Source organism: Hylaeus volcanicus, chromosome 7 (genome assembly GCF_026283585.1).
Source record: "Hylaeus volcanicus isolate JK05 chromosome 7, UHH_iyHylVolc1.0_haploid, whole genome shotgun sequence".
NCBI classification, from domain to species: domain Eukaryota; kingdom Metazoa; phylum Arthropoda; class Insecta; order Hymenoptera; family Colletidae; genus Hylaeus; species Hylaeus volcanicus.
Window position 1 is genome coordinate 6,307,438 of NC_071982.1, and position 23,501 is coordinate 6,330,938.

Below are 23,501 nucleotides of genomic sequence, written 5' to 3' on the forward strand. Positions count from 1 at the left end.
TTTTATATATTTTTTTTCTAAATTCTAGTAACATTTGTAAACTTGTATATGTATAATGAGTAATCCAAATATAATTTGTTCGTTGCATTCCTTCAAAAAAAAGAATTCTTGATTCTATAATAACACGAATTCAGGGGATGTAAATATGATGTTTTAATAATATGTAAATAATGGCATATATGCAAATGAAAGGTTAAATAACCTAAATATAAAAAAAAAATAATTGGACCAGTTTACCATGCCAATTGTATGGACTGAAAACCAAACTTTGAAATTAGTAATCCTTTATAGTCGACACGAGAGTCTGACGAATCCTTTCCACCGCGATTTCAAGAACAAACTATGTCGTTACAAAGCATACAAACAGATTGTAGATTGCATGAACATCCGCGGTTTAACGGTTTGCGATTGCATCAAACGAATCACCTACGTTAAGGCGCAATATTGTTACGAATTGTCGAAAATCAGTGCAGCGATATCTTGCGAAAAAATGTATAAACCTAAAGCAAGCTGGTTTCCAGTAATGCACAAAATACTTTTTCCATTTATCGAAGCGTACGGTTGTTCAGACAATTCTTGGAAGGTACGTTAGAAAAAAGGTAATATATTTACTAAATAATACATATATATTTATTTAATCGATGTATTACAATTACAGATAAACAACAACGAAAGAGACGTATACAAAAATTATTACAGCAGCAACTTAAATGATCAGACAGCGTATCCAAACATAGTGAAATTGCGAAAAACACAGAGCAAAGGTTGCAGTTGCACTTACGCGAATTGTTGCTGCGCTCAACCATATAAGGAGAAGCTTCGCGTACATTCTAAGTAAATACTGTAATTTCTATTTCGATTGTTATTCGTTATACGATATCCAATTCATTATCAACATCCTGTTTGTTTAGGAAACATTGGGATCAACCAGGGACCGATGAATGGATTTCTGTTGAACACGAAATCCAAACCGACGTTTCGTTTTTCAAAACTAAATGCACTGCATGTCAAACGTGCGTGCAAGATAGCACGGTCATTAAAAGAGATTTGGTAAACGATAAGATTCTTAACCCTCTGTTGCATAAATACTCAACCTAAATAATAAGGAATCTCCGCGGAGATTGTTGTTATTTAGTCATTCAGATGCAATAAAAGGTTAATAAAATCATGTTCAAAGGTGAGAAAATATGCTTAGTACATTTTACAGAAGGATGTCTACGCGACAGTGGAGGACAAAGGGAAAAGAAAAGCTCATGACGAATTCGACATGTTTGGAAAGAGCATCGCGTTTCAGTTAAGAAATATAAATTTCGGTGAGTATTTAACTACTCGAATAATTCAAATTACAACTGGAGTGTTGTTTGTTTTTAGAAACTGCAGTTAAGCTGGAGAAATGCATACAGGACCTGATCACGCAGGAGCGTCTCGATAACATTAAATTGAAACACGCGTCCCACAGTGTTCCTTTAGATTGTTCCAGTTCAAATTGTAGCGATTGTAAAGCCATGGGCAAGGAAATGATTTGTAGCTGCGGGTTACCGGTGATCATGATCAAAACCGATCATTCTTGCGAATTCGGTTGCAAATAACAAATATTTTGTACAATCCCCGTCGATGTATCTCCCATGTAGAAGAAATTAATTTTATCGTAGCGCAACAAATATACAGTATACTATTAGAGTTATGGAATTAAATATTCTACAAAGAATAAATAAAAATTTAACTGCTCGATCGAATTCGTCTACTATTCGAATAAAATTTTGCTCGTCTCTGGCTGATTCGACGAGCATTCTCGTTCGATATGTCGGCCAAATTCAGTAGTGTTATTTAACCAATAAAAAATTTATCGTGTCGGTACCACGTAAAATTCTAAACGTGCAAAGTATCGCGCCCGCTATTCCTACGAGAACACGTTTGGAAACGTTTGAAAATGTCTAAGTGGAACGAGAGATTGGTGACCAGTTTCTTGAAAGTATACAAACAATATCCGTGCTTGTGGAATCCTTACCACAAGGACTATCACAATTGCAGAGAGAAGAACGAAGCTTTGCAGAAAATTATAGATGAATTCGGTACACCTGGGTTCACTGCGGCTGACTATTTGCAGCAGATCAAGATAATAAGAGAAAAGTAATGTACGACTGGAGATATTTTAATGATATGCGTTGTAAAAAAGAGAAAGAGTCACGTAAATCGACCATTTCCACCGTCGTAGGTACAAGAGAGAGCAAACAAGAACGATCAAAGGATTGCAATCGCAGAAGCGGTATAAATCACCGTTCTCTTGGTACGGCATAGTCTCCGACATGCTGACAAAAGTAATCGACGACGAGAGGAAAGCCAATTCGGAGACGATTTTAAAAGTCAACCGTCCCGACACGTCTGTCCTGAAATCTTTGAGCAGCGACAGCGTACGAGACTCGCCAAAGAAAGAAAAGAAAGTCTTAAGAATTAATCCTTGTACCACTGCTACATGCAACGAGCCTGCTAGAAGAAGTAAATCAGCTCGTTCCAATGCGAAGAGTAATTTGATACCGGATAAAATCAGCAAAGCGCCGTCAACGACACGGATAAGATACGTGCCCTGCCCACAAGCGAGAACTTCAACAAACGTCTCGAGAGATAGAGAAGAGGATACTCTTTCTAGCTATAGGCCTACAAGGGACACTGAGTCGAGAACAACAGGTACAGATGAATCAAATTACTTAACACGTTGATCGCCACGTCACCCATATGTGAGTGACAGTGCATTTCACTGAAGAACTAAAAAAATTAATTCTGAAAGTTAAGCTTCAAAGGGAATGAATTTAAATGAAATTCGTGTATTTTGATGAAGTTACACAAATAAATACCACGACGGATGTTTGATTATGTAGTCTCCAATAGTCTAAATAATATTTAATTCTAGCAGAAATTTTCAGGGAATATTTCTCTGGCAGTCAACGTGTTAAACAGAATCGAATCGAAGCCTGGACCTAACTAATTTGTTCTCAGGATATCCCATGACTGTTCCATACACGACAATCGATCCAACGTCTAACGATATAATTGGAGCGGATAAGAATAATTACGAGCCACCGTTTCTACAATGTCCCTTGTGTGGTTGGGAAGATGCAAGGTCTAAACAATCCCAAAGAGATGCAACAAATCCTGTGCAAGAGCAAAGAATCTTCACTCCCTGTTCCGATTACTATAGTGATCTCTCTCGTGGAATGTATACACCGTGCACTGGATGCGATAGAGGTATTCTAGATTGCCACAAGCGCAATTGCGTGTAATGTAAATTGAATTCTTTTATTAGATTCGACGGTACATCCCAAGAAGCACACAGATGACTCTGGAGATTTTGAAATTCGGAGGGACCCAACCAAACAGGCACCGTATTCTACTCTGACGAATAAATCTTGCCGTTCGCCTGTTACATCTATGGAAAAGTTAGGAAAAAACGTAGATGTTGAAATACAATGTAACGGGGAGGTTATAAAAGCGACGAAGGGTCAAATCATACAATTAGATCCCGTGGTGACGAATAAATCTCAAGGTGTCGTCATAGAGGCCTGTGCTCGGTTAGAAATCCTGCTATCAAATTCAGAGAAGAACGTAGAAGACCTATCACCTGAAACTGCACCTCTCAAGAGCAGGATGAAAGAAGCAAGCGTTAACACCGTAAATTACGTTCAACAAGAAACGCAATATGCGATCTGTGCATCGAATGCAACGAGACGCTGCGTCTCTCTTCAAACCTTGAATCAGGTCGACGAGAACAGGAAGTGGGAACATTACGTGAGAAATTCGATTCCTGCGATGAAATCGAAAAAAGTTGCAGTGAATGTAGTGGACACAGCATCGAAAGGGATTCAGAGCACGATTTGCGTATCGCGGGGAAATTTAGCTCGCTCTTTGTCTCTGGAAAGGGTAAAGGATGCTGCAACTACACCGTCTGTACGTGAAATTCGTAGCAGCATTTGTATAACTACTGATTGTCTTAAAGAGCACGATTCAAACTCTGTTCGACACATTGGTATCGATACGCAACGTGTGACTAGAGCCAAGTCAAATGGATCTGTGATACATTGTATTCGACGTGTGGATTCAAAGGAATCTGTGGAAGGGAAAAGTAAGGGTTTTGTGTATTACACAATAGAGCATACAATACTACAGCAACAACTGAAATATGTTTTTCAACAGCGCAAGAATTCAAGGCTCCATGCACACCAGATACCTGCCCACGCAACATGAGCGAAATTATCAAAGATCCCACAGTGGCCTTCACGTTGCAGCAACTCCTCTATAAGATGTTATCATCCAGAATTGAATCCAGGACCCAGAGTATAAAATCGTTAAAAAATTCAAACACCCAGACTGATTGTAAGTTACCAGTTACTAATTCCCAGTACTCACAGTACACAGAAATCTCAAGGACTTATCTAATACAAACGTTAATATCAGATAGGTCCAATTGTAACGCGAAAAGGAACTGCAAGGTTGATGTGACCGAAGTGGTGGATAGGATCAAGGAATTCGCAATGAAGACGTTGGGATCAGCAATCACGAGTCGAAACGAGTCCACACAGATGTTTGCTCTTGAAGCTAGGTTCGATAAGCCAACAATGATCGAAGAAAGCGATTTTAATCCGATATTCGAATCTACTGGGACCGTAGAGGACGCAACGCAACGCATCTCCGTGGACGACGCGGTATTATTGAAAGAAGCGTACAAGTTTCCAGCTGTGGACAAGGAAGTTTCCGTTTACTCGGAGAGCCGTGATATTGGAACCGATGGGTCGTCGTCGCGATTGCTTGTTCGCAACGTAGGAGTTCAAAATGGTTTGAAGAACGATACAGATAAACCGAGGAGGGTAAGTGTCGGTACTCAGAAGCGAGATCCAATATTGGTTCGAGTGATAAAGTGCAACGAGAGCCAAACAATCGTGAAATCGGATAAAGAGACTCTAACCGACGTTGATCTTGCAAAGAAATATGTCGACGAGCCTGTAGGAACGTGTGATCGGTCGTCTTGCTTGTCTTATGCAGCTCATCAGAAAAAATACGAGCGCCAATTAGACAGCGATTATTACAAGCGTTCGTGTAAGGATTACATCTGCGATAAGAATTGCAAGAACAAACTTTATTGCGATCAAGATTGGACGGATGTTAGCAATATCGACGCGTTTCGCAATTTCGAAAATTCAAAAATCCCGTTATCCGAGAGACCGCGTAAATGTACCTTCGCTAGGTGCAAATAATTGTCTTGATCGCTTGTTGTAAATCTATTTCTCGCAAGCTTCGATCAAGTGCAATTTTAATGACTCTTTTCGTTTGCAGTCACGTAAATTAAGGAGATAATAAATTAGGCCGCGAATTTGGAAGAACAAACTTCATTTTATTATCTGAAAATGTACAACGTTCTGACAAATGGAACATTATATGAAAATTAAGCGAATTTAATTTTCACGGTAAATTATGTTCACATCGTTGAGTCGAAGGCAAACACTTGATACATATATGTGTGGGTAAGTACCAATCGTTGGTATGTAATTGTAATAAAATAGTATAAAAGAGGTCTACGTCCCTCTCGTTGTTTACTTTTATATATTTTCTAATGGTACCAACTCGTACATGGAAAATTTTGATTTACGTATTTTATTATCGGAACTTTATCGCTGAAATATGCATCAAAATTATGTAAAATTTAACTTCGTCAACCTGAGTACGTTTATTCGTATCATTGCAGTAGGTACCACACGATGAATCGACGATTATTTGTCGTTACGATATGCCAGTATTAGAATACCTTGAACTGGCCTTAGTAAATATTCACATGCATTTATATTGTAAGAGAACTTGTGTTTCCCTCTATAAAATGTCTTCTCAACAACTTTTAAATTCGATTGCTAAAACACGGTGTGAGATATATACAGGATGAGACAGTAAAGACAGGCCACTCCAATAACTCGTTTACTTTACGATAGACAAAAATGCTTCAAGCAAATCTTAATTGATATTGATTCGAATCATTCTTGTCCATTAAATGGACCTTATCGTAACCTTATCTTAATTGCCTCAACATATATTATTAAAAAATCGGCAACTCGGGACATATCTCTAATGCTTCCGCAATCACTTGCGTAGTATCCTAATCAACTCTAAAAGAACAATCATATTTAGGAAAGATAACGAATTTACATATCAAGTGTTATCGCTAACAATGATATTATGGAGACGCCTGTTTTTTAAAAAAAATCGTTGGATAATTCGCAAAGAGCGCGTGTTTATACCCTCAACTATTACGTGGGTACGTTGCTGTTAACAGATATAATACTGTTGACTTGTCCAATGATTGAAGTTACACTCTTCGATACGTATATCACTCGTCATTATTAAAATATGTATAGTAATAAATTATTGTACTTCTGATATTTAATGATTTGTCGATGATCACGCTTCAACACGCGCGTATCGTATGACTAGCTTCAAATTGCATCCATTCATTGCATTTCATCCATAGCAAATCGTTGATAATATTAAAATGAATTTCTTGGGAGACTTCGTATATCTGTTGAATAACAAGAGAAACGAAATAAATATTTCCGATATCGTGCCTTGTTCCGCGATAGTTACGTAATAAGCGCTTAGACGTTATCGAAGGATGTATACGCACAAAATTACAAACATTTAGTCCTTCTTTTTGGCATCCGCTTTCTCGTCTTTGGCTTGGCCTCTGCCCAGCAATTTGGCTAACGAATCCCAAATTCCTCCGAGGAATAACGCGCAACAGAGATTTTCAAAAGGTACGAACGGGTCGTGAATACCCAGCAAAATGGACGACAGCTGAAACAGAAACGAAACATTATTAGTTACGTAAATAATAAGTTTTGGTTCATCTTCTTCGATATACAAAATTATGAAAAATTAGACTCGAACACAATTAAAAAAATAATAGTAATTGTTGTACCTTAAAGTACACGAAGAAGATAACGATACCAAAGTAAACCAATGCGTGAGGTGCCGAAATGAGATCAGTCTTTTTATCCAAGACAAAGATGATAGACGCGACCATCGATGCTTTTGTAGGGCTACAGAAACAAATTGTTATGCAAAACGTTTTTATTTTCGTAATGGATAAAAAGAAAATGAACTCACAAACTGGGTTGCATAAGTTCCATAGCAGTTGGGGTCCATACTCCTCGTACAAGACGCTCGAACAATTTTGTAAAACCTGCGCCATTTCCTGTAAACACAAGTACGTTGATTTCACGAATCCTGTATTCTTTTTCTGATTTCTTAACGGTAAAACTTACCCTTAAGTGTCCCAATTAAAATCATGATAAGATATGCGTTTGGATATAGTTTCCCTGCATGAGTTACTCCATCGTATACCTTTTTACACCTATATATTTCCTTCAAAGTAGCGCATACAAGTTTTACAGGCAGAAACTTGGCTACTTTGTATCCGATATCAAATGGTGTATAAAATATCACGTACCTGTGTAACGAATATACTAATTTTACATGTAAAATGTATTATAGCAAAGTTGCTAGATGAATCTAAATTAAAGCAGCTCGCAAACACATTGTGTAAGCGTGTACTGACCAAACAACAGTTGCAACTACCACTTGTGGTGTATTTTTCAAAGGTGCAAGGATCGGTTCTCCTAAAAGACCATTGCATAGCATACCGCCAGCGAATACTACCAACATTGTCGAAAGCCAACATGACAGGGGGTGTTTCCGAGAAAATGCTTGGGCACCTATTTCATAAAATTGTAAAGACATTTTAGATTTAAATATTTTTTATTCGATGAAAGTATAAACGACTTTGTCGGTTGTAGAAAGTAAATTGCTGACTGAAATCGACAAACTTAAATTATTTCTTCTTTATATTATACTAATATTATTTATAATTAAGAGGTGATATTCGAATAACGAAAATAGTTTAGTAAAGTTTTAGGAGTATGAATACACCATGAAATATCAAGGGGTCATGCTATTTTAAGTAGGTCACTGAGAATCCTTATAAGTTCGCTATACATTATGTGGATAGGTTCAGATGCCAGGTTGCCGCAAACATGGAGCAAATACAAATACTCCTCTGGTGAATTTCTAAAATTTAATGGACACGAGGTATCGAATTCCTTGATAATTGTTAAAATGTATAAAAGTTATCAAGGAACAAAGTTCACATCACAAAGCATTTCCTTATGTAATACTAAAAATAATATAAGTATCTCTGTAAGGTAAAAGGTACAGAAGGTCTGCAAAATAATGAGAATTATCAAAAGATTTCTCCTTCGTGGTTCATTGCATAAGGAAGTCACGGATAGAGGACTTTCATAACTGAACATAAAAGTGTTACTGTTGTATATTTACGCTGTTTCGAAAAACATTGTTCTTGAATACGAGAGAAAAAAAAAAAGAAAAAATAGTGATAGAAAGAGAAACGGAAAATTCAAATAAATCTGGTCATTCTGCAAGGGTGTATACTGAAATAGATCAGCTGGGTTGTTTCACTGAATGCCACAAAATAAGATTATTATAATTGTGCCAAAAACAATGCGTGAACAGTTGGTTAACAAAGATTTTAACGGCAATTTTTCGCGTTTCTTACGCGCGTCGGATATTACAAAACAAGACAGAATTCACGCTCGTCGTTACTCTGCAATTTTATTAACAACAACAATTTCGTTTGCGCGATTGAAAATATTGCGGGAGAGAAATACACGAGGAGACCTAAAATTAAACGAATCTTCGATTTGCAAAGAGCGGTATAAAAATAGTTAGAAGCTTGGCGAGTGCGAAAATATAACCGATATACCGATAATCCAACAAAATTAAATAACACTCGTTTCTTAATCGCTCAACGTCTACTTCATCCAGATCCGATGGTTAAAAATGTAAAGATACGATCGGTTTAAATTTTTTCGGTGCTTTTATTCGTTTTTTTATCGATTACACTTTTAAACGTTCAGGTTGATTCTCAGGTTAGCGGAGAAATGGCTCGAAGCCGAAATTTTGAAAATTCGATGCTCTCGAAAGCGATAAAAAAATGGGAATTTAATTAGTTAAGAGACTCGGATCGATCACCGAGGTTCGAGAATTTGAACTTAACACGATTTCCTACTTAAATGGTTAAAAATAAGGGAGTATTTTCGCGAGCCCGAGCGAATCGAGGGGGAAACGATAGCGTATCGAGTGAAGGGATAGAGAAATGACTAGAACGATAAGGAAAAGGAAGCGAACAGGCAGTTTGTGAGGACGGGGAGAGGTTTTTTTTGGGGGGGGCGAAACATAATCTTAGAAAAGGTATAAGCTAGCTCTGGGCGGATTAAATTTAGAATCGGTCGGGTGGGCTTGGGCTTACCGGGTCCTAAATCTTCTCTGACGTGTAGCGCGCAGAGAACACTGTGCGCGATGTCGAAGTACGGGAACATTTTCAATTTAATGACCTGATTGGCCATGTCCAGGAATGCTTCGGGATCCATTTCGTCTGGTTTCTCACGTAATTTCTCGGCGACACGGCAGCTTTTATTCGGGAGATAACGCGTGCCTTTCGGCGTTCGACGATGTTCGATTTAAAACGCAGACTCGAGCGCCCGCGAACGACGCTAGCTATGCGCCGTCTGCTAGACTTGGTCGTCTGCTAGGCATGGAACTCGGCCACCTACCATTACGATACGAAAAAAAAAAAGGAAAACCTTATCGTCGAACGAGCAAAATCTCGCGATCTCTTTGAGAACCTCTCCCACAGATGGCGGTAAACGATCGTATCCGCAGCGTTTTGTTTTTCGAAATCTTTGAGCAACTATTGCGTACAAAAATTGTTCGGGTTGCGGGTTTTACAAACGCCGAGCATAACTTGATACTTGACTCATGCCCTCGGAGGCTGTAGCGTATTTGTAGCTACGGTACGGGCTTAGCAACCCCGAGGTAGCGGGGGGGGGGGGGGGGCCAGCGGGCCCCAATAGATGAGAACAGATGAGAAGCAAGAGATACTGCAAACAGTATTAAAACAATGCAGGAGTCATGTAAGACGATGATAAGAAGAATGGGAATAAGCTAGTAATAAGTAAGCGGTAGTGCGATAACTTTGTATAAGTTACACACTTTAAATGAATGAATGAATGATACGACTCGGGACCATGTTTAATCTAAGGCCCTGCAATGCATTTGACATAGAAATCTCAGTTTCAAACTGTATGACTTCAAAAGTATGACTTCCTTTATGGAAAGGAAGATAGAGAGAAATTAACGTTTATGTGCCTCATTTAGATCATTTGTAATGAGTTTAAAGGAGATGCTATAGTGACTGGAAGGATTAAAAAGGACCACAGCTCACTAAGCCGCTCAGTGAGCGGATTTTAGTACCTGTGGCGTCATCTGTGGCGAAACGCCCAAGTTTGTAGTGGAAATAGTTCTCATTATTGCCGCTAGATAGTGCCACTCATTAAAAGGTCGATAATTACACTGTCCAACAAATTTAAAATATACAATTATAGATTGAATTAATTGTTAAATAATTCAATTTAGATTTAAATAAAGTTTGCTCGATACCAAATTAGCAAAAGTCGAATAATTGAAGATACAAAAACGGGAAATTAATGATTAAAATTTAAACAGTGGAAAATTGTCTCCGTTTTGTTGAGTTGCAGTATAAATGAAATATTAAAAATGAAGAATTACTTATCTGGAACATGTAAATATAATACAAAAACCGATAGCGCGTGGCACCGATTAGGCGAATCCCGTAGCGACGGCCCTGACTGACCGAAACATAGCGAGTAATGGCTGTGCAGCGGCAAAACACCGTTCATGCGTTCCGAGTTGACATTTTGTTAAACCATATGGATTAGAAACCGTTCCAACATTTGCCGCGGGTGGTTTTCTCTTCAGAAATGTTTGCAGAATCCTATGATGCATAGTAAATTCGACCTAGACGAATAACTTTTCATAAAAATACAAAAGTATTTCGTGAAAAGTACTCGCGTCGCCAACTTTTTGAACTTCGGTGTTCATTTACAGGCATTCAAAGGAGCAGATAATTCTAAAGGAATGTCTTCATATTCAGAAAACACTCCTCTATCTTTTCAGACTAAATAGAACTTTCTAGCGTTCGTAGTTTTCAAGTAGCACTACGTTTTCTCTAAAAATCGATCGTTTTTACAAAATTTTGTATTTCTCGAAAACTAAAGGTGATGGAGCAATTTCACTTTCAGATTCGTATTTAGGACGAGGAACCCTATACGAATCACCTAGTGGATATCGCGGAAAAAAGATCGTGTTGGACAGTGTTATTATTGAATTAAATAAAATATTGTTAAAATAATCCAGGGTGGGCCAATAATTATTAGCTCCTGAAATAACATCGAAACTATAGTTATTCACCCTGTATTATTGTAACAATATTTCATTTAATTCAATGGTAATTATCGACGCTTTAGTTGCGCCATCTAGCGGCAACAGTGAGAACTATTTCCACTACAAACTTGGACGTTTCGCCACCGATGGCGCCACTACTACTAAAACCCGCTCATTGAGCTGTTCAGTGAGCGGTGACCTTTCTGGATGCATCTACGACCAGTATCGGGCATAATCGTAATCATAATTACGATTACGATCGTAATCAAATGTTTCCGAGTTGTGATTACGCCTACGATTGTAATCGAATGCTTCAAAGTTGTGATTACGATTATGATCATAATCACAAATTTTCTGCGATATTGCGATCGTAATCGCAAATTTTGTCTGTGATTACGATCGTATTTTTAAAAGTTTTCAGTCATAGAAATTTTTTTACCCCTAAAATCGACTTCGGATTCGTGTTCCTCGCTCCAAAAAACTTAGAAAACCATGCTTTCGTCAAAATCAAACAATTACAAATTTTCGTGCCAATAGAGTAGAACCTACATAGGGTAATTTTTTAAAATTGTTCCGATTGTAATCGTAATCACAACTCTGAAACATTTGATTACAATCGTAATCGTGATCACATATCGGAAACATTTGATTACAATCGTAATCGTAATTATGATTACGATTATGCCGAACGCTGCCTATGACCCTTTCTGCGAGATTTCTCTAGGATATGTCGGTAATAGCGAGAATGCACACATGATTCCAATCAATTCCAATATACATGTTACCTAAGGCTATATGTGAATATATGAACGGAGCATTTCGTCGAAGGCAAGCTCCTTTGAATGATCCTCTATTTCACGATCTCTATTGTAATAAACATCCCGTTTTTACCAACGTACCTTGATAGTCCAAATATAAATGCAGAGATTTGAAGTTCGTGTTATCTGGTATCGGGTAAATGATAATTTACATGAATCTTTATTCAGAAGGTGTGATACACGGATGTAATGGTAGTGACACGCCAACATAGCTCGGAATTATGTAAAGAGAAACGTGGCATCATTTATGAATATTCGTAACTATTAAATAAGAAATAGAAATAACGATAGGTGGACATCACCCACGTTCATACGTTCCATGTATTAAATTATTGCTCGATATTATCTTTGACCAAAAATACCTGATAACGATACATAAATAACACTTATTTTCAAAAAACATCGGAAATTCCATTCCCACGAGGTGTACTTTGCTCTATGAGTCTATGTGTGCCAAGAAAACCAATCTGTTCTTGACCATTTGTTCAATTCTAATATAAACGTTTCATTATTTATTAAAGTGCCTTTTACCTTCTAACTCAGACAATGGTAAGATTCTGTTTGATCATTTTAGTTCTGTTATACATAGTTCTGATTATCTTTATTTATTGATATCAACTTTATTTCAGAGAGATGGAATCAGATTACGTCAGCACATCACAAAAAGAGCCTCTGGCGATGTATCATATGAGGAAAAAACTTTTACAAAAAAGAAAGACACACTGCCGAATGAAACGCAACATTTACTTTTCCTATTTACATTTTTCCTTTTCGTGTCCATTGTAATGATAGTATTCGAGAAGAAGTTACCCGAACCACTAACGATAAATAAAGAGAGACTATATCCGGGAAGGTTTATAGCAGAGAGAGCTCACAATCATCTTGTGAACCTTACGTCCATTGGGCCACGAATTGTTGGAAGTTACGAAAACGAAGTTTTGGCTGTTAAATATTTAACAAACATTATTGATAATATAGTTAAGGATGCTAACGAGAATCATAAGATTCTAGTCAATGTAACCAAACATAGCGGAGCTTTTCCATTAACATTTCTGGATGGAATGACAAACGTTTATAAAAATGTGCAAAACGTCATTGTTAAAATTGGTCCACACAGGCCTACCCAGAGCAGTTTGCTATTAAATTGTCACTTTGATACTTTTCCTGATAGTCCTGGTAAGGATTAAAGCAGTATATATTTAATATTCTTTGGATAGACTAATTTATCGTTCAATGTTTTGTTACAGGTGGATCAGACGATGGAGCAGGTTGTGCTGTGATGTTAGAAATTGTACGTGTGATTGCTCATAGTTCAAAATTATTGAAGCATAGTATTATATTTTTATTTAATGGTGCAGAAGAAAATTTATTACAGGTACGATTATGTTAAAAAATAATAAGAAATAATGATTTACTTTAACGCACAAATTAATTAATTTCACAGGCTTCCCATGGCTTTATAACGCAACATCCTTGGGCAAAGGAAGTGCGTGCATTTATAAATTTAGAAGCCTGTGGCGCAGGCGGGCGCGAATTATTATTTCAGGCTGGACCTGATAGTTCTTGGATGCTTCAGGTATTATGGAATCACGCGGTTCTATCTGTTAAGCAGTTTTATAATACGTGCCACTTTATGCTATCTTATTTTCTTGATAGGTATACTCTAAGTATGTTCCCTATCCCTACGCGTCGTCCTTAGCTCAAGAAATATTTGAAAGTGGTATCGTACCTGGTGACACCGATTTTCGAATATTTAGAGATTTTGGAAATGTTTCTGGTACTCTATCCGTATATTAATCTAATTTACTATCCAGTACAAAAATTCATCTGTAATTATAATTTCCCAAAAAATTACAGGTCTCGATTTTGCTTGGGCAACCAATGGTTACGTCTATCACACGAAATTCGATAATATCGATCAAATACCGTTAGGATCTTTGCAGAGGACTGGGGACAATATTCTTGCTCTATTGCAAGGAATAATATTGGATAATTATTTATCCGAAGCTGCAGTTCAAGAGAACGCAGGGAATCTCGTGTTCTTCGATTTCCTAGGCTTATTTGTTGTTAGCTGGCCACAGTATATGTCGAGTACAATTAATGTCGTTAGCATAATCGCTGGCGTATATTCTATATATCTAAATGCACAAAGTGCACGGAAAGGTGCGTACATTCATATACATATTCTCATGTTTAAAGGGTATCATCAAAATTAAATTTGCTAAATCTTAATTTAGATGTAAAGAGATCGGTATACTTAAAGCATTTATTACTGTGTACCGGAGCAATAACCGTTTCATGGCTGGTGTGCATAATTTCGTGCACTCTGGTTGCACTTGTTCTTACCAAACTTGGAAAAGTTATGAGTTGGTACGCAAGACCAGCGTGGTTGTTTTTCCTTTACGTATGCCCAACCATTTTCGTGTCGATGATGTTCTTCTTGTACATGGGATCACGTCAGAGAAAGGTGAGTTACGCTAATTTATATTACAGCAAAAAGGAAAAAAGAAACGCAACTTTTATATCAAGCTAATATTTTTCAGGAAGTTAAATCCACGTGGATTTTATACCAAATATACTGTGATGCATATTCTATGATATGGATGTCTATTCTCTTTTGTTGCGTTGTATTTGAAATACGATCTGGGTTTATACCGCTACACTGGGTACTATTTCCTACGCTCGGAAATTTACTGCGATATAATTTTTTCAATAAATGGAGAGGTAATTGATCGTTTCTCTTTATGTTGCATGAAGTATAATAAACTGCGATTTACAATTCACTTTTTTTCAGGCTGGAAGTGGCTGTTGTATTACTTAGCTACCATGTCATTACCTTACGTCCAATCGTTTTCCCTAATAATCGGAGTTCTCTATCTTTTCGTTCCCATAATGGGACGATCCGGTAGCAGTATAAATTCGGAGGTTGTCATGGCTAATACGCTGTCCATACTGTTTTGCCTCCTACTTAGTTTCACGGTAAGCTACGATAGTTATTATCGATAAACTGGAAAATTGCTACCATGAATGTTTTTAATATGCATTTCTTTTTCCAGTTACCAATCGTACTTCTAATTAAAAACGCAGAACGTATTCTAAGCGTGTTACTCGGGATATTCTTGATAACTATAGCTGTGTTAATTTTGACTCCGCTCGGATTTCCTTACAGCGGTGATTTGTCATCGCTGGCGCCAGAACGATTCATGATCGCGGTAATGAATAGAAGAAATCGAAATAATTTATTTTTACAAATAGAAGATATTCGACGATGTTAAGTGTTCAATTTGCAGCACACACAAAGACAATACTACGACGTTCATGGTAACTTACGGTATTCTGGAACTGGATATTGGATAGCAGATTTAGATATGAATAGTCCACACAGCGTGGAAGCTATGGTACCTGAGATAAGTGCTGCAACACCAACAGTGAAAGATTGCGAGCAAGAGTTGTATTGTGGTTTGCCATACTTCATGCCGGTTACAACCTTCTTATGGTGATCGTAGTTCGACAAACTGTGTTGTAAATAACGCGTTAGTCGATATATATATGTATATATACAATTTCCTATTTCTAATAGGAAAACAAGTTGGATTCCGGGTCCTGCACCACTTATTACAACTCCGACGCAGTTGGACCTTGTTTCGAAGACCACGAAACAGAACGTTGTCAGTTTTACGTTCAATGTTACAGGTAATTATATAATAATAAAATGTACTTTCTTAAATGATGAGCTACAGCTACACGAAAATTGTCTCGTCAGGTCCCGATCATATAAGCATAATCCTGTCTCCATACAAAGGGGTTCGCTTAGAAAGGTGGTCTATTTTAGAAGGCAAAGCATTGCAAGGACCTAAGTGGAACGACAGGGAAACATACTTCGTTTATTATTCCTGCGCATCTGACTGTACTCCTTATACATTTTCCCTGGAATTGAACGTAAGTGTGATAGAAAGAACAATGAATTCTTATACACTGTACGAATGTATCTTTTTACATAGGTGCCGACTACGCAAAAGACACCGTGCTTATCGGTAGCACTGGGAGGTCATTTCTTGCATGGGGAACATAAGAAATCTTTGAGATTTAGACGATTCTTGTCTCAGTTTCCATCTTGGACAGTGGTCACTTCGTGGACAGCGACATACACATCTTGGCAATTCTAGCATGCGACATCGAGTAATGGTTATTCTAAGTTGAATGCGTTTGCATCGAAATAGTCAGTGAGGGCCTAATGGAAACGGCGCGGTACTAGCATAACTATCAATACTTTTCAAAGCCATACAAAATAACATTGAGATCTATAAGCTTAAGACTTAGGGTAATTCCGTATTATATGCTGAATTTCTTGCAATTGCAATACGGTAAGGTACATCGATCATCATTAAATGAAAATATTAAGGAATGAGATGTTTGTCATTCTATTTATATAAATTTTTTACTAGTAATATTATTGGTATAGAGACATTTTTAGAGTAGTCTTAAGACGTTGCCTTCGAGGTGAAGACGCGACGAGTACTTGGAATAACATTTAACCTATAAAATTGAAATTTCACTAATTACAGTTATCTATTGTAGAGATACAGTATGGTGTAGCATATCAATTGTATGCCTTAGAGTATAATTACGGCTACGTTTAATTTTTAAACGCTAGAAAGGTAATACTTGTTACAGACCAATTAATCTGTAATAGCGGAATAGGGGATTATAAAGATTTATAGGTCGGATATCTATCGTTGTACGACGATTGTCTTTTTATCTTGTTATCTCAGTAATAGAGAGTACATTTTTGAATAATTATTCCGTTTATTTAATGGACAAATTAACATGCACGTACGCATTTTATAAATTAAGAACAGTGATATAACATACAAAGCTTAAAAGCACAAATGTAACAGTCTGCTTTACGAACGTACTAAAATAATTGTAATAACCGTTTACGTTAGCGTAACTTTTGTTTTAACATAGTAATTTCTAACTTCGCCACAATCGCACTGTTTAATTATTGCATACATGTACATTTCACAAGTGTCGTTTCATTTTATTTAATTTTTTATATAGTTTCTTATATGTTATTATGGTTGTTATTCCAAGGAGACTGAACTTTGTTTAGGTTTTAATGTTACTAGTGACTGTTGATTTATGATAACGAATGTATGCAATAGTTACAAATTAATTACTAGTTAATTTATTGTCTAATGGTTCACGATTCAATTTTTCCAGTAGATTAACAACGTACAGTCTACTGTATCCAGAAGGTATCTCTAACAAAAATACGACTTCAAAGTTAATGCAATTTAGTTGAAATATTTATCGAAACGCTACACATTTGAATCTAATGATAAGAAAATTTTGCCAATATCGATAGCCAATTATGTAACCACAAGTAAGTCCAAAGTATTAATAGAGCATAATAGAAATAATTTAACCAAATTTGACAGATAACAAGTCAAATTTGATTGAAAATTCAATTATTTACTAATTTTGAATTTTCATTAACACTTCTGATTCTTTGCGATTTACTTGTACATAACTACGACATTTTGTTAACCGAATTCTTTTACACCGCACCACGTGTTCAACGTATATTGCCCAAAATGCTTTCATTGCACAAATTTTATTACGATTGTACTTAATGCTGCACAATGTTAAGCACATAAATTAATTTTCCTTAGATACTTTAGTTTCGAGACGAATTCATAGCAGACGAAACGTCTACGTGGTATATTAACTTACAAAGACAGGTATTCGTCACTCGAAACGTCGGTATCAACATATCTACTGTTATTAAGTTAAGTTTTAAAAAAGAAAACTGATAATGGTGATACCTGTCTAAATAATTTTGTTATCGCTCAGTTCTACGAGTTTATTGAGTTACCTACATATTCCTGCTTGTATGTTATTGTTATTTAGTGGTTGTTACTAAACGAGTAAAGGTTAATACGAACGATAAATAAAAGAGTTGAGAATTGACTTTTTCTCAATCGTTTTCTCTCTTAATTAAAGCTTTACGTTTGGACAATTTTGTTGATAAAATTACCGTTCGTTTAAAACTTTTGTTCTAGAAGTGCGTGTCAGTAACACAGTTTGCATACTAGAAACCCACGCAATTATGGTTGTAACATTACCGAGCATTAGTCAGTAATCGTTTGTCGCTATTCATTGATCGATCAAATCAATTTCCTGTTTCCTCAACGTAGTCAATCACGTGGACAACAGGAGAGTCCTATTATCGAATCGAATCAGATTTTTGCGTAGATTCCAAAAATAGAAAGGTTAAATTCAAACGATACAGATCAATTGGAAATCATAATTTTAATATCGTAATTGTTCTCTATAATTTAGGAAACTGATTTCTCGTTTTTAAAAGTACTCATCAAGCTAGTAACCATCACGAGAAACCGAATGAATTTTTTGGTCAACTTAGTAAATTACGAATACGCGGTGTCTTTATTCGTGATCTATCGTTCGAAGAAAATTTCATCGATCTATGCTTCTAATGATAAAGAAAAAGGACCCAATGTTGCATGTGAATTGTTCGCAAGCATGAATGTGCACATGGTTCCTAACATTCAGTTTTTGTGCGATCGAGGATAGCTCGAATATCCGATTGTTACCTCTCCTGTCCCTCTCTCTTTCGCGTTTCGTAAGAAATGTGTCAATATTGACGCACTGGCATTCTGTAAGACGAGACCGATTTCCTGGTTAAAGCGAGCCAGTGGCTTTCGTGTCGTGACAGTACTCTGCAAACGTTTCGTGGCCCTCGACGCTCGAGGTGCTCCACGTTCTCCCAAAGTAACCGCGACTTTTCGATACTCGCGTAACGGGAGAGGTGTAAATTTCGAAATTTTTCGATCGCAAAGACTCGATCGAGAAAAATTTATTAGTCGTGGTTGCGCGATAAGCGCTGCGCTGATACTGCTGATAAGCAGCGCGACCGCCTAACCGAAACAATTCCCCCTTTCCTTTGTAATAACCTCGTAAGGTATCGAGCTTTCGCGATTATTATACTGTCGGGCATTTTCGGCGAAGTATAGGGGACGATAATTATTTTTTCAGTCGTCGGTACGATCATCAAGGTATTTTGGGATTAAAAGGGCGAATTAAGGGGGTATCCTGAATTAGGAGGACTAAAAATAGTGGTTTTTCGTGAATTTGTTTAGGATGGAAAAAAATAATTCATTCTATCGAACTTTTTATCCTATTTTCATACATATTTCAGTAGTCTGTACAAATTTGTTCAACAAGAAATATTCAAATTGAGTCGACAGTGACGCACATTTCTAGAGCACCTCAGAATTAAAACCTCCTATCGGCGGGAAAGATGCAGGTCGTAATTTTGGTTTGACACAAAAAATAACCAAAAGAAATTTTCATTTTCATACATTTTTCTTCTATGAGAACTAAGAAAAACCCGCAAGAAATGGTGAAACGTGAAATTACTGCAAGTTTGAAAAAAAGAACGAGTTCTTTGGATGAAAAATATCACTTTAACTTGATAAAAAAGTTGTTTAAAATTTTTTTTGTATGAATTTTTTTAGTTCACATAAAAGAAATATGTATGAAAATGAAAATTTCTGTTGCTCTACAAATGTGCGCCACAGTCGACTCAATTTGAATATTTCTTGTTGAAAAAATTTGTACAGACTACTCAAATATGTATGAAAATAGGATAAAAAGTTCCATAGAATTAATTATTTTTTCCATCATAAAAAAATTCACGAAGATCCGCTTTTTTTAGACCTCCTAATTCTGGATACCCCCTTAAAGGTCTCGACCTCTAGTTGAGATTGTTGGCGGAAAAAGTTTGTAGAACATGATGTTGCTTCGTTTGGAACTAACGCTGGACTTGGTGAACTGTTTAGTTGTTTGGATCAGCGCTTATGAAAGGACCAGGTAATGGAGTTTTGTTAAGTATGAAAAGTTACGTTGAAAGAATTTAGGGATTGTGTTTTTGGACGGGACATCTCCGTGGTGCGAGAAATATTGTTTAATTTAGAGGGACCAGGCTCTAACATTTGGTACTAGCGCCACTACGTGCACGTAACATACACTACTAATGAGTTCAAGTTTTGTTTGTATTTATGGTAACACAATATCTTTGTCTTTATCCATTGTCGGTAAAAATAAAACGTAAATGGTATTTATTATAACGAAAATCAAACTTATTTATCGAAGTTATATACAAATATTGATTTTCGTTTAAAATTACTTTGCACGGTACATTGCAAATGAACTATTGAGTTCAAATTCGGTTTATATTGATGGTAACAGAATCAAGAAATACTTTATCTTCTACTGTAGATAAAAATGAAACCAAACTTATTTATTATACAACTATGATATTTATGAGACGAAAATCGAACTTATTTATCGTAATTATATATAAATATTGATTTTCATTTATTATTACTTTGCACGGTACATTGCAAATGAACTATTGAGTTCAAATTCGGTTTATATTGATGGTAACACAATCAAAAAATGCTTTATCTTCTACTGTAGATAAAAATGAAACCAAACTTATTTATTATACAACTTTGGTATTTATTATGACGAAAATCGAACTTATTTATTGTAATTGTATACAAATATTGATTTTCGTTTAAAATTACTTTGCACGGTACATTGCAAATGAACTATTGAGTTCAAATTCTGTTTATATTGATGGTAACACAATCAAAAAATGCTTTATCTTCTACTGTAGATAAAAATGAAACCAAACTTATTTATTATACAACTTTTGTTATTATATAAACTTACAAATATCGATTTCATAAAGAATTACATTGCAGGATAGGTTGTAGATGGACGAAATGTATCGAGCAGACGACCTTTCTAATCACTTTGAGCAGAGTATCAGAGCCCCTTTGTGTTAGCGCGACATTTGAAACGTGTCTAATCACCGAGGCGTTAATTGTATCGAAGGCTTGTAAATGAAGGTGTCATGCAATTATGAATCGACTGCAAAATAGTCGGCCGAACGACTAACAGGTGCTACTCGTTATCGCGCGCCTCTCAACTAGAGTTAATTATTATTTTTAATGATCGCTATATTTAGAACACAACGAAAATCGGGTACGAAACTTGTGAAAAGTAATTAATAGACTGCGGATCTTTATACAATAATAAAATCTTCGCGAACGTGCCTATAAAAATTGAACCTAAATAGGAATTTATTTTATTCTGCAAATATTATAACATGAACTTTACTTTCAACCTTTTTTATAATCTTGCATATTGTTTGCATTTTGTAGGTACTCGGACATTCAAGTTTCTTATAAATGCATAAAGATCCGCAGTCTAGTAATTAACAATCAATTCTGTGCAATAATTAATATTCCTGGACTAGCAACTAATATTGATTCCGATGAAACTGTTCGAACGATTTCTTGTTTTTCAATACTTCCTTTCGTCGAAGTAAACTAGACAGACCATTTCTAAGTCTTCTTGAAGTCTTCGCGAAGTTCACAAAAGATGCGTGATTTGTAATTTGGGAACGTAAAATAGTTTCAGTATCGCGATATTAAATTTCGCCACGGCCGAGATTCTTTTAGACTAATCTCCGGGTTGAACTGGGCCTGTTTGTTCTTCAATTAGCACAGGCTCCTTTCGTTGCAGAGTTGCTCGACGAACTACTTCATTTGCACGGCCTACTTCGCGAGATTTCTGCGCCTTTCGTTCCTCTCTTTCCTTTCCAGAAGGGTGGCGATTTTCTTTCGCAAAACGGGGTTTCATCCACCTTGACCGCATCGTTCATCTCCAAATGATTATTTTCCACAGCAACGGTTGCAACTGATCAAAGCTGTCTAAATATCATGATACAATCTATTAGTTGATCTATCTATTAGTAAGAGGAATGTTGTTCAATTTAGAGAGAACAGAAGTAGCTCAAGTAATGTCCGAGTGTAGCAATTCAAGTCCTGTTTATATTTATGGTTAAAAACTCAAAACACTTTAACACGTTCACGTCGGCGCGAGCCACCAGTGGCTCACGCTCTCCACTAATGCTGCCATCAAAGCCGCGTTAAAGTCTCCTCTAAACTCTTTCCTCCTTTAAAACTCCAAGACTTTATCATACCAAAGCTTTATCTTTCTCTTCGTCTTGTAAAAATCTTAATCTGATTCATTAGCAGTACAATGGCTCTTCGGCAGAGAATTTTTCTGGATATTTATTCTTTACGAGTACCACAGTAAAGAACCAGTTACTATTATTTAAGGTGGTCGAGCAAAGTGACTCATCCAAGAAATCTTCGCGTAGCCCGTGCTTCCGTCGATCCATTTTTCTCCGCAGAACAAAATTAGGCATCCGAATATCCAGAACCGGATGGACGGTACGCACGTTCCAGCATACGTTCCTTTCGCTTCTTCGTGTAACTACTACGCCGTTCCACGGTCTTATATATGCATCGACGCGTACGTGTTTCGCTTACCGATCGATTATTCCTCTATTGGTTCTTTTTTCTCCTTCCTTCGCCGACGGCTCGTCGCGTGAACGCCTCGTCGAGGAACAGAAAAAAAACGGTGGCTCGCGGATCCCGCGGGTGCCCAGCCCCGAATCGAAACCAAACAGGAAGGAAGAGCAGAAAGGAGACTCGGACAGTGCGGCCTGCTTATTAGTACTCGGTAAAATAAAAAAGAAACGAAGACGAATTTCATTCGCGTAAATACGTTAGACGTAGAAATTACTCTCTGCCTTTATGTTCGTACATTCGCAACTCCAAGTAGGAATATTCGCTCGAAATTTTACTTTTATATGTACTTTTAGAATGGGTGACTGAGGAAATATTAAGATCGGTTTGTTTTTCTTCGTGTTGTCTTTTCTCACTGTCAAAGACAATAAAAGCGGGTAAAAAATGACATATCGAAAAAAATCTTGATAATGGGACCACCGGGGAGACATCCACTACAAGATGCAACAGGTTTCATTCCGATTGGTCAAGCCATCTCGGCGTAATCGGTGAACATATCAAAAAAATATACATATATATATATATATATATTTACTTTTGTAGCTTCATCCAAGTTTAAGTTTTTGTCATTCAGATTAATTTTTTAACCGACTTCGAAAAAGGAGGAGGTTACTCAATTCGACATGTATATATATATATATAAGAAAAATTCTCTGCCGAAGAGCCATTGTACTGCTAATGAATTAGATTAAGATTTTTACAAGACGAAAAGAAAGATAAAGCCATCTCGGCGTAATCGGTGAACATATCAAAAATATATATATGTATATATATATATTTAAATATATATATGTATATAGGTATATGTATATATATATATATTTAAATAGATATATGTATATAGGTATATGTATAT

The 23,501-nt window shown here is 36.6% G+C and overlaps 4 protein-coding genes across 6 annotated transcripts; 3 read left to right on the forward strand and 1 right to left on the reverse strand.

Moving 5' to 3' along the window:
• Nucleotides 1-25: 25 nt before the first annotated feature.
• Nucleotides 26-1,606, forward strand: LOC128880343 (uncharacterized). The gene is made up of 5 exons (XM_054130341.1): nt 26-583; nt 659-834; nt 912-1,050; nt 1,208-1,313; nt 1,372-1,606. Exons 1-5 carry the CDS (start codon nt 239-241, stop codon nt 1,587-1,589), a joined length of 984 nt encoding a protein of 327 aa, XP_053986316.1. The 5' UTR covers nt 26-238; the 3' UTR covers nt 1,590-1,606.
• Nucleotides 1,607-1,898: 292 nt separating this feature from the next.
• Nucleotides 1,899-6,556, forward strand: LOC128880333 (uncharacterized). Of its 2 annotated transcripts, XM_054130322.1 has the most exons (7): nt 1,899-2,130; nt 2,216-2,685; nt 2,995-3,243; nt 3,302-4,117; nt 4,189-4,368; nt 4,450-4,859; nt 5,326-6,556. In XM_054130322.1, the coding sequence occupies exons 1-7, from the start codon at nt 1,931-1,933 to the stop codon at nt 5,344-5,346; spliced, it is 2,346 nt and encodes a 781-aa protein (XP_053986297.1). In that variant the 5' UTR covers nt 1,899-1,930; the 3' UTR covers nt 5,347-6,556. The 2 variants fall into 2 exon arrangements, with proteins under 2 accessions (XP_053986297.1, XP_053986296.1); XM_054130321.1 differs by having other exon boundaries at nt 4,450-6,556.
• LOC128880344 (trimeric intracellular cation channel type 1B.1) lies at nt 5,946-9,719 on the reverse strand. Of its 2 annotated transcripts, none has more exons than XM_054130343.1 (7): nt 9,362-9,719; nt 7,595-7,751; nt 7,302-7,486; nt 7,144-7,231; nt 6,956-7,076; nt 6,674-6,831; nt 5,946-6,556 (listed from the first exon to the last, which is right to left on the reverse strand). In XM_054130343.1, exons 1-6 carry the CDS (start codon nt 9,480-9,482, stop codon nt 6,676-6,678), a joined length of 828 nt encoding a protein of 275 aa, XP_053986318.1. In that variant the 5' UTR covers nt 9,483-9,719; the 3' UTR covers nt 5,946-6,556; nt 6,674-6,675. The 2 variants fall into 2 exon arrangements, with proteins under 2 accessions (XP_053986318.1, XP_053986317.1); XM_054130342.1 differs by having other exon boundaries at nt 6,662-6,831; nt 9,362-9,711.
• A 2,414-nt stretch (nt 9,720-12,133) lies between these two features.
• LOC128880334 (endoplasmic reticulum metallopeptidase 1-like) lies at nt 12,134-18,146 on the forward strand. Its single transcript, XM_054130323.1, has 14 exons — nt 12,134-12,722; nt 12,803-13,349; nt 13,421-13,548; nt 13,618-13,749; nt 13,830-13,950; nt 14,031-14,336; nt 14,411-14,640; nt 14,717-14,897; nt 14,968-15,152; nt 15,230-15,385; nt 15,464-15,669; nt 15,754-15,866; nt 15,937-16,112; nt 16,175-18,146. The coding sequence occupies exons 1-14, from the start codon at nt 12,720-12,722 to the stop codon at nt 16,337-16,339; spliced, it is 2,649 nt and encodes an 882-aa protein (XP_053986298.1). The 5' UTR covers nt 12,134-12,719; the 3' UTR covers nt 16,340-18,146.
• Nucleotides 18,147-23,501: the final 5,355 nt, after the last annotated feature.

Coding starts and splice junctions, on each gene's coding strand:
- LOC128880343 (XM_054130341.1), top strand. CDS start 239: ATGCCAATTGTATGGACTGAAAACCAAACTTTGAAATTAGTAATCCTT. Junction 835..911: donor AAGCTTCGCGTACATTCTAA/GTAAATACTGTA, acceptor CTGTTTGTTTAG/GAAACATTGGGATCAACCAG. Junction 1,314..1,371: donor GTTAAGAAATATAAATTTCG/GTGAGTATTTAA, acceptor GTTTGTTTTTAG/AAACTGCAGTTAAGCTGGAG.
- LOC128880333 (XM_054130321.1), top strand. CDS start 1,931: ATGTCTAAGTGGAACGAGAGATTGGTGACCAGTTTCTTGAAAGTATAC. Junction 2,131..2,215: donor ATCAAGATAATAAGAGAAAA/GTAATGTACGAC, acceptor CCACCGTCGTAG/GTACAAGAGAGAGCAAACAA. Junction 4,369..4,449: donor TTCAAACACCCAGACTGATT/GTAAGTTACCAG, acceptor CGTTAATATCAG/ATAGGTCCAATTGTAACGCG.
- LOC128880344 (XM_054130343.1), bottom strand. CDS start 9,482: ATGGATCCCGAAGCATTCCTGGACATGGCCAATCAGGTCATTAAATTG. Junction 7,487..7,594: donor GTAGTTGCAACTGTTGTTTG/GTCAGTACACGC, acceptor TTCGTTACACAG/GTACGTGATATTTTATACAC. Junction 7,232..7,301: donor TTTAATTGGGACACTTAAGG/GTAAGTTTTACC, acceptor TTGTGTTTACAG/GAAATGGCGCAGGTTTTACA.
- LOC128880334 (XM_054130323.1), top strand. Junction 13,750..13,829: donor ATAGTTCTTGGATGCTTCAG/GTATTATGGAAT, acceptor TTTTCTTGATAG/GTATACTCTAAGTATGTTCC. Junction 13,951..14,030: donor AGATTTTGGAAATGTTTCTG/GTACTCTATCCG, acceptor AAAAAATTACAG/GTCTCGATTTTGCTTGGGCA.